We start from the raw sequence: 15,653 nt of genomic DNA on the forward strand, positions 1-15,653 counted from the left end.
CGTTCAACTCGCGTATCGCATCCGCGCAGAATACTCGCCCGTGTGAAAGAGGCCTAAGGCCGAATGCACACGGCCGCGGAACGTGGTATGCCGGGCTGGATTCCTGTTCAGAGCAGAGGCGGACCGCGTCATTGGTTGCTATGACACTGTGCGCTTCATGCCGCCGCTGCACTAAGTAATACACTATACAAGTGTATTACTGTACAGCAGCGGCGGCATGAAGCGCACGGCGTCATAGCAACCAATGACGCCGTGCGCCTCTGCTCTGAACAGGAGTCCAGCCCGGCATACCACGGACCGCGGCCGCGTGCATTCGGCCTAATGTGTGAACGAGGCCGTGCGGTGAACAGAAGCGAAAGTATAATCTATATGAGGAGGGGGGAATAACCCCTTTAAACCCATAGATATTAGAAAGACGATCGATGAAATAAAATATATAATAAAAGTGGATATAGCACCAACCAGCGGCTAGAATTGGTGGGGTCCCTTGGCACTGGACCCCCAGCCATCCTGGGAGCGCGGTGGTCCAATTTCAGCCTTCAGTTAAAAAAAAAACACTTGGAAAACCCCTTTAAACTGATGATCTATCCTAAGGACAGGTCATCAGTATCTGTTCAACACCAAGGACCCCCGCTGATCAGCTGTTTGAGGGTACCGTCACCCCGGTGTGCGCCGCGGCCTTCTCTCTGCTTTTCCTAGGCCAGTAATGACATGTTTAGCGGTCCCCTGGCCTAGGAGCGGCTCAGCCCCATAGAAGTGAATGAGACTGAGCTGCAACACCAGGCACAGCCACAATATAATGGAGGGCGCTGTGCATGGTGAGCACTACTGTAAGCCAGATGCCTTCTCAAACAGCTGATCAGCATGTGTTGGACCCCCAAGTGAGGAGTATGAAAGTCTCGGGAAACCCCTTTAAAAAGGTTTTTTTTTCCATCAGGATAGGGCATCAATACCTGATTTGTGGGGGTCCGACGCCTGGCACCGATAAGCTAAGACGAGGAGGCGGCGCTCCATGCGGGAGCTGCTTTCTGGTCTTTACACTTCGCGTCGTCTCCTCGCATGGAGCGTCGCCTTCTCTCCCGGGTGTCGGACCCCCGATGATCTGATATTGATGATGTATCCTGACGATAGGTCATCAATACCAACAGCTTGACAACCCCTTTAAAGCTCCAGGGCCCCAGTGAAAAATCTGGATCAGGCCCCCTCCATGTACGATACTGGTGTCTCCTTGTGTGAGCTTTGAGCCCCTCAGGGACCGGGTCCGGCGGATATCTCGTAAGGTTCAAAGGTCTCTAGGGAGACCTTTGAACCTTACAATATATTAGATATAGCGTCGCAACCTCCTGAGGGACCTTCATGTTTGTTGGTTGAACGACGGATATCTCCGCGCCATCTATAACTACGCCCCTGTCTGAACGCCGACCCCCTTGAACTTTCTTATAACGGCCTCATCCTTCCGGATTATCCATTAACCCGAAGCCATACGCTATACAGCGGTGACACTGACCTTTCAGCCGCCGCAGACGTTTATTACACCCTCGGCTACATTCACAGTGATCATTTTCTTAGTAAGATTTTTTACAACATACAGTACAAAAAAAAAAGAAATGTAAACAGGTGGAAGCAAAAAAAACTAATAAAAAAATCCCCCGTAAAGAAAAACCGGAGGGATGTATATAAGCTTAGATTAGAAGATGCAGTCAATGTAACTTTCTAAGTGGTTCTTAATAGTTTTGATGATTTTATTCATTATTTCGTTCGATTTCCTCTTTGCTGCCAATAAAAACATAGACTGATGATTCCTGGAAACTGTCAGCAAGTAGGTTAGCTGCTGCGGCCAGGTCTTGGCGTGAGACGTGCGGATCTCTACGTGAGGCTACGTCCACGTCATCTGAGTAAGGCCTCATGCACACGACCGTTGTTGTGTTCCGTTTTCCGTGATTTTCTGCGGACCCATTGACTTTCAGTGGGTCCGTTGAAAACTCGGATAATGCACCGTTTGTCATCCGCGTCCGTGATCCATGTTTCCAGTCCGTCAAAAAAATATGACCTGTCCTATTTTTTTCACGGACAACAGTTCGCGGACCCATTCAAGTCAATGGGTCTGTGAAAAAACACGGAGGCACACAAGATTGTCGTCCGCATCCGTTTTTTTCCTATCATTTGCAAGGCAAACTTGACTTAGCGATTTTTTTTTTTCACTTTTCATGTCTGGTGATCCTCCAAAAATCAAGGAAGACACATGGAAACAAATCACGGAACAGCTTTTTGCGGACCGCAAAAAAATACTGTCGTGTGCATGAGGCCTTACATGGGGATTTGTGCATTGCAAGTCAATCTCTGCTGCCGATTTTTTTCTGCAGCGTGACTGAGATTTCCAAGAAATCCACTCTTCCTCAGGATAGGTCATCAATATCAGAATGGTAGGTGTCGGACTTCAGGCACCCCACGCCGATCGGCTGTTTGAGGAGGCCGCGACACTCCAGTGAGCACCGCAGTCTCCTCCCAGCTTACCCAGCACAGCGCCATCCATTGGCTAGTGGCTGTGCCTGGTATTACACCTCAGGCCCATTCACTTGAATAAGGGGCTGAGCTGCACCGAAGCCATGTGACCGATGAAGACAGGAAGAAACTAGGAAGAGGCCGCGGGGCTCACCGAAGCACAGCAGCCTCTTTAAACAGCTGATTGGCTGGGAGTCGGACCCCCGCTGATCTGATATTGATAGGTCATCAATATCAACATTTTGGAAAACCTCATTAAGGCAGATTTACAAAGTAAAGTTCCTCGCCATGCCCCATTGCGCCATATACCTAAACCGGTATGGTTAGCCTGATGGCATGCTGGGAGTTGTAGTTTTGCAACATCTGGAGAGAGTCACAGGTTGGAGCCGATGGGCGCCAATTCATGTAGATAATTATTAAAATGCATCTGTCAGCAGTTTTGCACCTATGACACCGGCTGACCTGTTACATGTGCGCTTGGCAGCTGAAGGCATCTGTGTTGGTCCCATGTTCATATGTGTCCGCATTGCTCAGAAAAATGATATTTAAAAAAATATATATGCAAATAAGCCTTAGGAGCAACGGGGGCGTTACCGTTACACCTAGAGGCTCTGCTCTCTCTGCAACTGCTGCGCCCTCTGCACTTTGATTGACAGGGCCAGGCGTGATGATGTTTTCACTGTCTGGCCCTGTCAAAGTGCAGAGGACGTGGCACTTGCAGAAAGAGCTGAGGCTCTAAGTGTAAAGGTAACGCCCCCGTTGCTCCTAGAGGCTCATTTGCATATATTAAAACTTCACCTTTCTCAGCAATGCGGGCACATATATGAACATGGGACCAACACAGACTCCTTCAGCTGCCAAGTGCACATGTAACAGGTCAGCCAGTGTCATAGGTGCAAAACTGCTGACAGATGCCATTTAATTACCGTACTCAGGTATCGGATCCATCATTACTTATTATTTACATCATCTCCATCACTGTAAAAACTGACAGACCATTCACCGCCAGTCTGCGCACAAAATTACTGTCCACGTGGGGTTAAAAAAAGTGAGGCCACCAGGAATGTATCTAAGTTCCTTCAAAGGCCTTAAGAAAGTGCCACGTCCTTAGCGCCCGGCCTCTCGGGCAAGGTACGGCAAGTCTGTGGGGCACAGGCCGTGTTATAGGAAGAGGTCCAGCTTTGTGGACACAGTCTTGCAGCCCTTCACGGAGTAAACTTTCTCCTCGGGGGGGTAATAGGTCATGTCCTTGGCGATGTTGGTCGTGGTTTCTTCATCCGCCACAAAACCGCGACGCTCCAGCTCCGTCTTCGCGCACATCTTGATGTGCTTGAACTCCATGGGGAAGAACGGCACGAAGACGTCAATGAGGTTTTTATCTATCAGGCTGCTGTGCCAATATCCACCTGAAATGGGGGAGAAAATTGTCACAATCCAGTTGTAATCAAATTTTTAAAAAAATTTAAATAAAATCGGGGGTTATGTGACCGGGTCAAAGAAAAGACTAGACTTTAATCCAGCATCTTGAGGGTGCGCATGAAACATAGAACTAGCGAGTGCTTGGCATCCAGCTAGACAGGACATTCAGTTGCTCTCAGCCAATACGGCGGAGGACACTCCCAGTGATTCTGATTGGCTGACACCAGGTGACCAGCAGACATCAGATCACAATGCTCCTCCCAAGGGTCCTTTTCAGCTGGAGTCCACAGCCCACCAAACTCATGTGCTGGGAGTGGATTAGCTCTCAGGACTCAAGTCTAAGGGGATCTCCAGGCTACAGATATTGATGAACTGTCCTCAGGAGAGACCATCAATATCAGATCATGAGGGTCCGATACCTGCCACCCTCTATGATAAGATGCCTGGGGCAGCTGCAGCGCCAGAAAGTGACAGTGTATAGGGCAGAAGCAAGCGCAGTGCACTTAAAGGGGTTTTCCAACACTTTTCTGCTGATCAGTGGGGGTTCGACACCTGGCATTGGGACTGCAACCTTCTTTTGCTTTGTCTAGCTGCAGCTCTGCCCCGTAGAAGTGAGTAGGGCTGAACTGCGATACCAAGCACAGCCACTATACAATGTACGGCGCTGTGCTTGGGGAGCTGAGAGAAGGCCATGGAGCTACTGCGAGAGCTGGTGCCTTCTCAAACAGCTGATCGGCGGGGGTCCCGGGTGTCAGACCCTCACCGATCAGATACTGATGACCTATCCTGAGGATATGTCAACAGTTAAAAAAAAATAGTAATAATCTCGGAAAACCCCTTTAAATGGGAGCAGAGCTGCAGTACCCGGCATGGCCACTAAGCAGTGTACAGCGCTGTCTTCCTCCAGCTCCGTACACAGTATATTGTCCAGCGCTGCAGCCTGCCGTATCAGCTGATCAGTGAGGGTGCCGGGTGTTGGACCCCCAGCGATATGATATTGATCACCCATCCTCAGGACAGGTCATCAATAGGTGCCTATGAGCACCTCTGTATCCCTAAATTCCGAGACAATCATTAGGTCTATACCTGGGAATGGAATATCCTGGGAAAGGGGGGGGGGGGTACAATGATCAAGACCCTGGACCAAATTTAAGACGACCCCCACCTAATAACACTGATGTGGCATAGGAAACTTTGGGTTCAAGGCGTTAAAAGGATCGGCATACGCCATACTCACTGTCTTTCTTGTTGAAGGCAGATAAATACACGTCCCTTTCCACGTCTGATAATTTGATTTCTTCTCGAGGCCTCCCGGCCCTCCAGAATTTCAAGGCTAGCTCAGTGATCTTCTCTCCTCCTGCGTTACTGACACAGAAAATGAGGGGGGGAAAAAAACATTATTTGATATTCCAGAACGTCTGGTGCTGAAATGCAGAACACTTCATACAAAGTAGCTGTCGTAAGGTAGGTGCCCTTTAAATGGGTTACCTGGATTGGACCCCCCATCCCAGCCAGCAACATGGGGGGCCTAACACAATCAGGTGGTGGGAGGGAGACTTGTATGCAAAGGCTAATGTTCCCTATATCTGGGAAGGTTCTCATTTATCCAGGTCATGGTACATCTGTAAAGAATAAATCAAGGCAACTGGACTTACTGTAGATTTCTTGAAAACGTTTCACTCGTTCTTCCAACGAGCTTTCTCAATTCTGAGTGACTGTACAAGAATTCTCTGGGAATAAATATGTAACTGAATAAAACATCTGGTAATTATACCCAGCAAGGGGTCAGAGGTCATTATACCCAGCATGGGGTCAAAGGTGTTGATTCCATTATCCTAATTGGATGGTGACAATGAGCTCTCAGAAAAAGGTGTCAAGACAGCATTGTATGTGGCAGACAATAGATGTGTCACGGATGGTGTTGCAGTAAGCTGGAACTTATAAATAAACATCCGACTGACCTGATCCCAAACTAAGGAGCATATGGGTGAGCCCTATAAAACCCCTAGAGCTCTCCCTGACTGCTATGCCCATGCAAAGATCTTTATGGTAGTTGATTGCATGACCACGTACCTAAAAACCCTATAATAGTGAGGGGACACGACCACCGGCTCCCTGCACTTAATACGGACGGAGTCAGGGTCACCTAGAATCAAGCCAGCAAGGAAACACAAATAAAAAGACTTATCTTGAGGAATCAGCAGCAGCAGAAGCCTCCAGCAGTGAACACAATCCAGGAAGTAGTATAAACCGCAAAGTGAGGCAGTATGGGAGTGAATATAAAGGGAGGCAATTAGTGTAAATGGGTGACAGCTGGGAGAAGGAAAGGAGATGACAAAGTGAAACCAAAACAAAGAACGTCATGCAAGAGGTAGAGAAGAACGTCTGCCAGACCTTCTCAGAGAACTGGCGGTGACGAGATGTCTACCCCCCCCCCCCCCCCCCCCCCCGCCCTATTCAAGCTTGGCTTCTCCATTTTTACGTAGATGGCCTCCTTCACACCTCGTTTGTACCAATCGGTCTCCTTATCCAAAAACACGTACTTGACTGTCAAAGGTGTGACCTGTTTCTTTTAGATGCAAGTACACGACTGAATCTTGACCAGAGGTTTTGGCTCTTCTATGCTGAGCCATACGCTGATGTAGTTGTTGTTTTGTTTTGCCGATATACAGTTCTGAGCATTCCTCATTGCACTGGATTGCGTACACAATGTTGTCCATCTGGTGTTTAGGCGTTGGGTCTTTGGGGTGAACCAGTTGTTGCCTCAGTGTGTTGCTGGGTTTAAAGCAGACAGGGATGTGATGTTTATTAAAAATCCTTTTGAGTTTCTCAGACACCCCAGCTACATATGGGATAACCATATTCTTGCGCCTGTCATGCTTCTCGCCCTCACTGGTCGTCTTGGTGCTCTTTCTTCTCCTTCCTTCTGTTTTGACAAAGGCCCAACAACTACATCAGCGTATGGCTCAGCATAGAAGAGCCAAAACCTCTGGTCAAGATTCAGCCGTGTACTTACATCTAAAAGAAACAGGTCACACCTTTGAAGACAGTCAAGTACGTGGTTTGGATAAGGAGGCCGACTGGTACAAACGAGGTGTGAAGGAGGCCATCTATGTAAAAATATAGAAGCAAAGCTTGAGTAGAGGCGGGGGGTTAGACATCTATTGTCTGCCACATACAATGCTGTCTTGACACCTTTTTCTGGGAGGTCATTGTCATCTACTGACTCCAATTAGGATAATGAATTCAACACCTTTGACCCCATGCTGGGTATAATGACCTCTGACCCCTTGCTGGGTATAATTACCAGATGTTGATTCAGTTCCATATTTATTCCCAGAGAATTCTTGTACAGTCACTCAGAATTGAGAAAGCTCGTTGGAAGAACAAGTGAAACGTTTTCAAGAAATCTACAGTAAGTCCAGTTGCCTTGATTTAATTTTTACAGATATAATGTTCCCTATAGTGAGATGAAGTGCTCCAAGCAGATCTGGCCGATGGCACCCCTAAAATCACAAAAATGGGGGGCCCCCGTGACCCCTCGTATGAATGGATCTGAGCTCCATTCAACTATATGGGAAGCTCATCCACTGCTCCAATCATACAGGGGTCACAGGATCGTTGTTACCATGTACTGTTGCCTACGATGTAGTGGGAAGCTGGAAAAAGTTCCAAATGGGGTGGAACTGGGGAAAAGAAAAAAAAAAATTATAATTTTGACACTTTTTACTGGTTTTGTCTCGACCACGATCCCTAGCCAGTAAAACGGACCCGTTACCTTCATTCTCCAGGTCAGTACGATTATGACAATACCACATTTATATAGTTTTTCTTGTGTTTTTATACTGAAAAAAAAAAGGGGGGGGGAATGTAAAAACTTCGAAATTAATTTTTATTTTGATTTTCATCGCCATATTCTGACCCCATAACTTTTTTCTTGTCATGTCTACCGAGCTGTGTGGAGGCTCATTTTTTGTGGGACGATCTGTACTTTTTATTGATACCATATTGGAGTGTGCGTGACTTTTCTTGATCACATTTTATAAAAAATTTGGGTAAGTGAAGCAATGAAAAAAGGGCGAATTGGCCATTTAGATTCTTTTTTTTCAGTTACACCATTCGCCGTATGGGATATGTTTATATTTTAATACTGCAGGCATTTCGGGACATGGCGATGGCTATGATCTTTATGTTTTTTTGTACTATTTATTTTTATTTTTAATTCTGAGAAAAGGGAGTGATTTACATTTTTAGATTTTTTAAAACTTTTTTTAAACGTCTTTTTTAGCCTCCAAGGATGCTAGAATATGGGATCTGCAGAACGCTTTTAGCTTACGCTACTCTCACACTAGCAGCAGCCTTCTCCGGTGAGTGAACAGCCTGCCGGATCCGTGCTGCCGGAGGTCCCCCCCGGCCCCATTGACTATTATGGGGGCGGGCCGGAGTTTCGGCGGCAGCCCGGCAAACATGCCGAGAGGCGGCCGGAATAAAACTACGACATGTTTGCCATGCTGCCGCCGTATAGTCAATGGGGTTGGAGCGGACCTCCGGCGGCACGCGTGCACTAGCGGCAGCACGGATCCGGCAGGCTGTTCACCCGCCGGAGAAGGCTGCCGCTAGTGGGAAAGTAGCCTTACTTTGTAGTTCAATAGAACCACTATGTACACCTGGTTTGCTGTTATCCTATGGAGCCCTGCCACCTGCAGGCTTCCATAGGAACTACAGCTCTGCATAAGGCCTCTTGCACACGAACGCCCATGTGGCCGTGCTGTGGACCGCAATGCACGAACACCAACCGTGGGGCAGCCGCAGCGGATCGCGGACCCATTCACTTTAATGGGTCCGCGATCCGGCCGTTCCGCAAAAAGATAGAAGATGTTCTATCTTTTTGAGGAACGGAAGTACGGGACGAAACCCATAAAGGTTCCGTTCCGTGCTTCCGTTCCACATCTCCGGATTTGCGGACCCATTCAAGTGAATGGGTCCGCATCCGTGATGCGGAATGCCCACGGAATGGCGCCCGTGTATTGCGGATCCGCAAATGCGGTCCGCAATACGGCCACGGAGCGCACACGTTCGTGTGAAAGAGGCCTAAGAGTGAAGGAACGGCTCCCCCGATCACCACATGAGGATGCCATTCCAGGTCCACAAGAGCATGCTTCCGGGTTTTCAGCATTTAGATTCCTTGGTCACATTTGACCACGGAATCTAAAGGGTTAAACATCTGTGATCGTCGCTATCGCTGTTCGCAGGCATTAGCCCCAGGCCTCTGCTGTTTGAAACATCAGAGACCCAGCGGATATGGTGCCTGTGAGTAGGGAAGCCATATTTAAATCCCCTCCTTTTGACATGATTATTCGGCGCTGGGTTAATAGCCCCAATAACATCATCTATAATGAGGCAGTCTATAAGGAATCCTGATCCATAATGCATGAGCAGCATAACAACTTACCACCTACCTACAGGATAAGTATCTGATCTGTGGGGGTCCTTGAGTCCTCAGACTGAATGGAGCAGTGTGTATGGGCGCTGCCGCTCTCCCTTTAACTCTATGGAGAGGGAGCGTGCATATGTGACTGTCGTTCAATTCGCTCTATGGACTCAGGGACGCCCGGTCTCAATGGTCATACTTCCACCGATCATCTACTCATCGCCTTCCCTGTGGATAAGCTGTTATGGAGGGACAACCCCTTTAATAAAATATGGATATCTGAAAGACGTGATTAAAGGCAAAGAGATGATGGAAATCTGGTAGAGTGGGCGTCGCCCTTACCGGCTCACAGAAAGGGGGGGACCCCTCAATGAGCCATGGAGGGATACAACCCCCCGAACTAACTTACCTGAGAAATATAAAGATGGCCTTCCGGTACGACACCCCGTCAATGTGGTCATAGTAATCGAGGAAAGGCTTGATGGCGTCGATGAGGCCTGGGTGCATTTTATCGATCTCGTCAAATATGAAGATTGAGCGCTCGCAGTCTTTCACCGAGCTCTTAACCATCATCTGTAGCTGGTCCTGTCGGCAGGAAGAGATAAGAGGCGTTTAAAAAAATATATAAAAAAATGTAATTCCCTAAGAAAAAAAAATATCAACTCCCATCCGGTTTCGTGTCTGCAGCTCAGACGTACACCTATGCATCTCCAGGGTTACAAACTATACACAACTCCTAGGGCGTCCTAAAAAAAAAGTGATCAGACTACAGAGGGATGGTTTGTAGTCTGTTACCATGGAGACGCCCCAGGTCCATTGATTCTGTGCCACTCATTACCTTGTATTCCTGAATTCGATTGGCGTGCGGGAAGTGAAGCGTCGCCACGATGGTCCGCACGCACTTCTTCCTCATGGGCTCCGAGTAAATGTTGTGGACCAGGATCTGGCTGATGTAGTTCTTGCCGGTTCCGGTCCAGCCGTGTAAGGAGAGCGCCAGGGGTTTCTTAGGGTTTTCATTGCTCAGGAATCTGGGCACGGCTTTCAGGATCACCTGCTTGGCCAGGTGCTGCCCGAATATGTTCTGGTCGAAGTCCACCTGCAGAGCTGGAAAATGGAGGACGACAGTCATCATCCTCGAAGGGCCTGGACGTCACATGATTAAAGGGCATCTGTCAGCAGTTTTGTACCTATGAAACTGGCTGACCTGGTACAAATCTGCTGACAGATGCCCTTTAACTGGATCTAAGCTTGATAGCCCATCCCCCACAAACCTGCAGGAAGCAGAGATCTAGGCTGCTGTATGCAGGGTCAACCAGTGCTGGTTTTATAGCAGTTGTCGGTACAAATGCTGTTGCTGTCAGTGAATAGGAATAAGATGGAGATACATTAAAGGGGTTGTCCTAATGTTTAATACAGGGTCTGATCAGTGAGGGTCTGCCAATCAGCTCACGGCGCTCTGATGACGTCACGTTCATCGGTCACATGGCCTCCAAGTAAATGGGCCTGGGCTGCAATACCAAGCACGGCCACTATACAATGGACAGCGCTGTGCTGTGGTAAGCGCTTTAAACAGCTAATCATGAGGGTCCCAGGCATCAGACCCCACCAATCAGATTTTCATGACCTATCACAGCCGTGTGAGTCCTAAGGCTGGTGTTTCATACTGTGCTGCAATACCACGCCCAAACTAAGTACAGGTGTGGCGCTGTTTTTGGCAGAAGGCAACCATGTCTTTCTAAAGGGCATCTGTCAGCAGACTTGTGCCTATGGAACTGGCTGACCTGTTAGCAGCTGAAGGCATCTGTGTTGGTCCCAGGTTCATATGTGCCCGCATTGCTGAGAAAAATGATGTTTTACTATATGCAAATGAGCCTCTAGGAGCAACGGGGGCGTTACCATTACACCTAGAGGCTCTGCTCTCTCTGCAACTGCTGCGCCCTCTGCACTTTGATTGACAGGAACAATTATTTTTTATATTATTTTTTATATTTTTAAAGGTCTGCGCAGACCAGAAAATCGGATCCGTCAATGCGGCAATTTTAATGCCAGATCCGGCACTAATACATTCCAATGGAAAAAAATGCCGGATCCGGCATTCCGCCAAGTGTTCAGGATTTTTGGCCAGAGAGAAAAATGCAGCAGGCTGCGGTTTTTTTCTCTCCGTCCAAATACCGTACAGTGACTGAACTGAAGACGTCCTGAACGGATTGCTCTCCATTCAGAATGCATTAGGATAAAACTGATCAGTTCTTTTCCGGTATTGAGCCCCTAGGACGGAACTCAATACCGGAAAAGTTTGAGGCAAGTGTGAAAGTGCCCTTAGTCATGGTTGAAGGCAGGGGGTGTGCCCGGCATTCACGGTGCCTTTCGATGCACAGTAAATGGCTCAGCCAATGGCTGGCCGCAGCAGTGACCCGCCTCAGTCAGTGATTGGCTGAGCAGCCATCTCAGGAAGGACCAGTCATCCCCTTTAAAGGGAACCTGTCACCGGGATTTTGTGCATAGAGCTGAGGACATGGGTTGCTAGATGGCCGCTAGCACATCCGCAATACCCAGTCCCCATAGCTCTGTGTGCTTTTATTGTGTAAAAAAAACTATTTGATACATATGCAAATTAACCTGAGATGAGTCCTGTCCCTGACTCATCTCACGTACAGGACTCATCTCAGGGTAATTTGCATATGTATCAAATCAGTTTTTTTACACAATAAAAGCACACAGAGCTATGGGGACTGGGTATTGCGGATGTGCTAGCGGCCATCTAGCAACCCATGTCCTCAGCTCTATACACAAAATCCTGGTGACAGGTTCCCTTTAAGGCTGTGTTCACACACTGCAGCTTTGTTTCAGCCTGTAAATCAGTTTTCTTCATTGCTGCGTGTAAATTATTGAAACTAATGTGGGGCCACTCCAGCTTTAGAGACCCCCAGGAACTTTCCCCTGCTGAAGTACAGCCTGAGCCCACCCAATGCAGCGACTCCGAGTCTCATGGGGGGAAGGAATGTCGCCCCTGTAAGATGTCTGTATGCCATACACAGGGGTCTGCCCTCCATTCATTGGACAGTCACACTGCGCCTCAGAACACTTGACCCCAATTATTAAACTACAACTCCCAGCATGACCACTCAGTGATCTGCAACCTGCTGTAGAACTACACCTCCCAACATGACGACACACAGTGATCTGCAGATGCTATGAAACTACTACTCCCAACATGACTACACACAGTGATCTGCAGATGCTATGAAACTACTACTCCCAACATGACTACACACAGTGATCTGCAGATGCTTTGAAACTACTACTCCCAACATGACTACACACAGTGATCTGCAGATGCTTTGAAACTACTACTCCCAACATGACTACACACAGTGATCTGCAGATGCTTTGAAACTACTACTCCCAACATGACTACACACAGTGATCTGCAGATGCTTTGAAACTACTACTCCTAGCATGATCACAGTGATCTGTAGCTCTGCATCTGGTGTGGAACAAATACAACTCCCAGCATGTCCATTCAGTGGTCAGCAGCCTACAGCTCTGCAGTTGCTGAGGGACTATAACTCCCAGCATGAACACTTACAAGGATCTGCAGCTGCTAGGGAACTACAACTCCCAGCAGGACCACTCTCAGTAATTTGCAGCATCTATGGAACTACAACTCCCAACATGACGACACACAGTGATCTGCCACCTTTGGCTCTGCAGCTGCTATGGAACTACAACTCTCAGCAGAGATCAGTAAGCTGGCCCCGGGCAGTGTCTCCATTACCTGTGACGTTGACAGCTCCCTCCATCCGGCTGCTGCCCCACAAGTAGTTATGGAGTCCATAGTAAGAGATGATCCCGGTGATGACGGACACTGTCCCCACCGTGATGGTGATGGGCTCACCCCGGGATATCACCGGGAGCAGTAACCACAGCGCCACCCCCAGCCACTTCATAGCACGGACATAGCAATAGCATCGGTGCGGGCGGGCGCGATACACTTGTCATGACGTCACTTCCGCTGCACCGCGGCGGCCATTGCTAGAAAAGGCAACAAGGTCGATTTTCTGGTTCACCTGCTGCTCCTGCTACGGTGCGGTCGGGACTGAATGGAGTTCGATAGTTCCTGTCACACGGGTTTGCAGGTTGTAACCATGGAAACACATGAGTCTGCTCAGGAGCTTTATAGCTTTTCTTCTTTTTACATAAAGTCTATATGCAAAGATGTTAAACTTTTTATTTCAGTTTCATCAAAGCAAGAAAAAGATGGCTGCTAACGAAGTGCTCACGTATTTCTTGTCCGTTTCCGTTCCGTTTTTTTTACAGTGCCTCATGCACACGACCGTTCAGTTTTATGAGGTCCGCAAATCATGGATCCGCAAAAAACGGAAGCCGCTCGTGTGCCTTCCGCAATTTACGGAACGGGCGGCCCATTGTAGAAATGCCTATTCTTGTCCGCAAAACGGACAAGAATAGGACATGTTCTATTTTTTTTTTGCGGGGCAACGGAACGGAGCAACGGATGCGGACAGCACACTGAGTGCTGTCCGCATCTTTTGCGGCCCCATTGAAGTGAATGGGTCCAAAAACTGCGGCTCGGATGCGGACCAAAACAACGGTCGTGTGCATGAGGCCTTAGCCGAATGCCGACGGCGGTGGAACACGGGCGTGAGCGGTCTGTGGTATCCCGGCCTGGCATGCGCTCCTGCTGTCAGCAGGATGCCAGGCCGGGATACCACGGACCGCTCACGCCTAAGGCCTCATGCACACGACCGTTCCGTTTTTTGCGATCCGCAAAAAACGGAAGTCGCTCGTGTGCCTTCCGCAATTTGCGGAACAGGCGGCCCATTGTAGACATGCCTATTCTTGTCCGCAAAAGAATAGGACATGCTATATTTTTTTTGCGGGGCCTCAGAACGGATGCGGAAAGCACATGGAGTGCTGTCCGCATCTTTTGCTGCCCCATTGAAGTGAATGGGTCCGTGTTTTTGCGGCTCGGATGCGGACCCGAAAAACGGTCGTGTGCATGAGGCCTAAATCTATTTCTGAAGTTATTATGCGAAGTCTCGTGAGACTTTGCGAAGTAACAACTTCGGCTCATCGGAGCCAATACATTCTAATACTGTACCGTGCGCCCGCCCCGTAAAGTGTTGAAACGAAGTTTTATGCGAATCGACTTCGGATGTTTCATCCGAAGTCGATACGCTCATCCCTAGTTATAATTATTCTAGATCAGGGATCAGCAAACTCCAGCCCTCCAGCTGTTCTGAAACTACAACTCCCAGAATCCTCATGTCACTTCTCTAGGAGTTCCAAATACAGCCGAGTAAGTGTGCATGCTGGGAGTTGTAGTTTCACAAGCAGCAGGAGTGCGGAAGGTTGCTGATCCCTGCTCTAGAGAATGGGAAAAACTGTGTTCTTAAGGGCTCATGCACACGACCGTATGCCCTCCGAGATATACGGTCCGTGAGCGGGCTACATGTCCCGGGGCGGCATACATCGTGCGCACAGCATCATAGGTTACTGGGATGCTGTGCGCTTTGGGCCTATTGTCCCGCACTCATAAGATCATATCAGTGCGGGACAATAGCCCCGCGGGTGGCCCGACATGCACGGCATTCATTGTAATCTATGTTTGCCGCTCGGGAACATGTGGCCCGCTCACAGAACGTATATCTCGGAGGGCATACGGTCGTGTGCATGAGCCCTAAAAGGGGTTGTCCAGTTTTATCTTCTTGATGATCTATTCTCGGGACAGGTCACCTTTATCAAATCTCCGGGGTTCCGACTCCTGGCACCCCCGCTGATCAGCTGTGTGAACAGCCACGGCACGCGCACGTTTTCTTCACTATTTACCTGCTGGCCATCGCAGCGGCGGGACAGTGTAATTACAGCTCCTCCGTCCCGTTCACTTTTTTGTTTTGTTTTATGCAGTCACAAAAATGTAATGATCAATTAGTTCCACTGGGTGGCAGCAGAGCACACTGAAAAGTGGATTATAACTTTTTTTCCCCCAAACTTTTTAAATTCCCATTAGTCTTCTGTTGAGAAAATGTGTTTTTATTGTATTATTATACCTAGAATAGGGACTTGTCTGACAACCACTTGTCTACCACCTGCCTAGGGGTTACGTGCGTGTTTTTGGTTGGCACAATCATGTTAATTGGGTAATTACGGTCAATTGCAGGCCGCAGCAATGTTCAGCCGCCAGTTATCCACTGTGTATGGCCAGCATGGCACCGCTCAGGTCATTATCACACAGTCAGGTTGTGGCTCCTACCACACGATCGGGAAAGTGGATAATAGC

General features: G+C 48.4%; 1 protein-coding gene across 1 annotated transcript; it reads right to left on the reverse strand.

Annotated features, from left to right (window-relative positions):
- Positions 1-3,159: 3,159 nt before the first annotated feature.
- Positions 3,160-13,339, reverse strand: LOC120977067 (torsin-1A-like). The gene is made up of 5 exons (XM_040404827.1): positions 13,131-13,339; positions 10,191-10,456; positions 9,762-9,937; positions 5,159-5,286; positions 3,160-3,908 (listed from the first exon to the last, which is right to left on the reverse strand). The coding sequence occupies exons 1-5, from the start codon at positions 13,300-13,302 to the stop codon at positions 3,664-3,666; spliced, it is 987 nt and encodes a 328-aa protein (XP_040260761.1). The 5' UTR covers positions 13,303-13,339; the 3' UTR covers positions 3,160-3,663.
- Positions 13,340-15,653: the final 2,314 nt, after the last annotated feature.

Source organism: Bufo bufo, chromosome 8 (genome assembly GCF_905171765.1).
Source record: "Bufo bufo chromosome 8, aBufBuf1.1, whole genome shotgun sequence".
Lineage (NCBI taxonomy): Eukaryota > Metazoa > Chordata > Amphibia > Anura > Bufonidae > Bufo > Bufo bufo.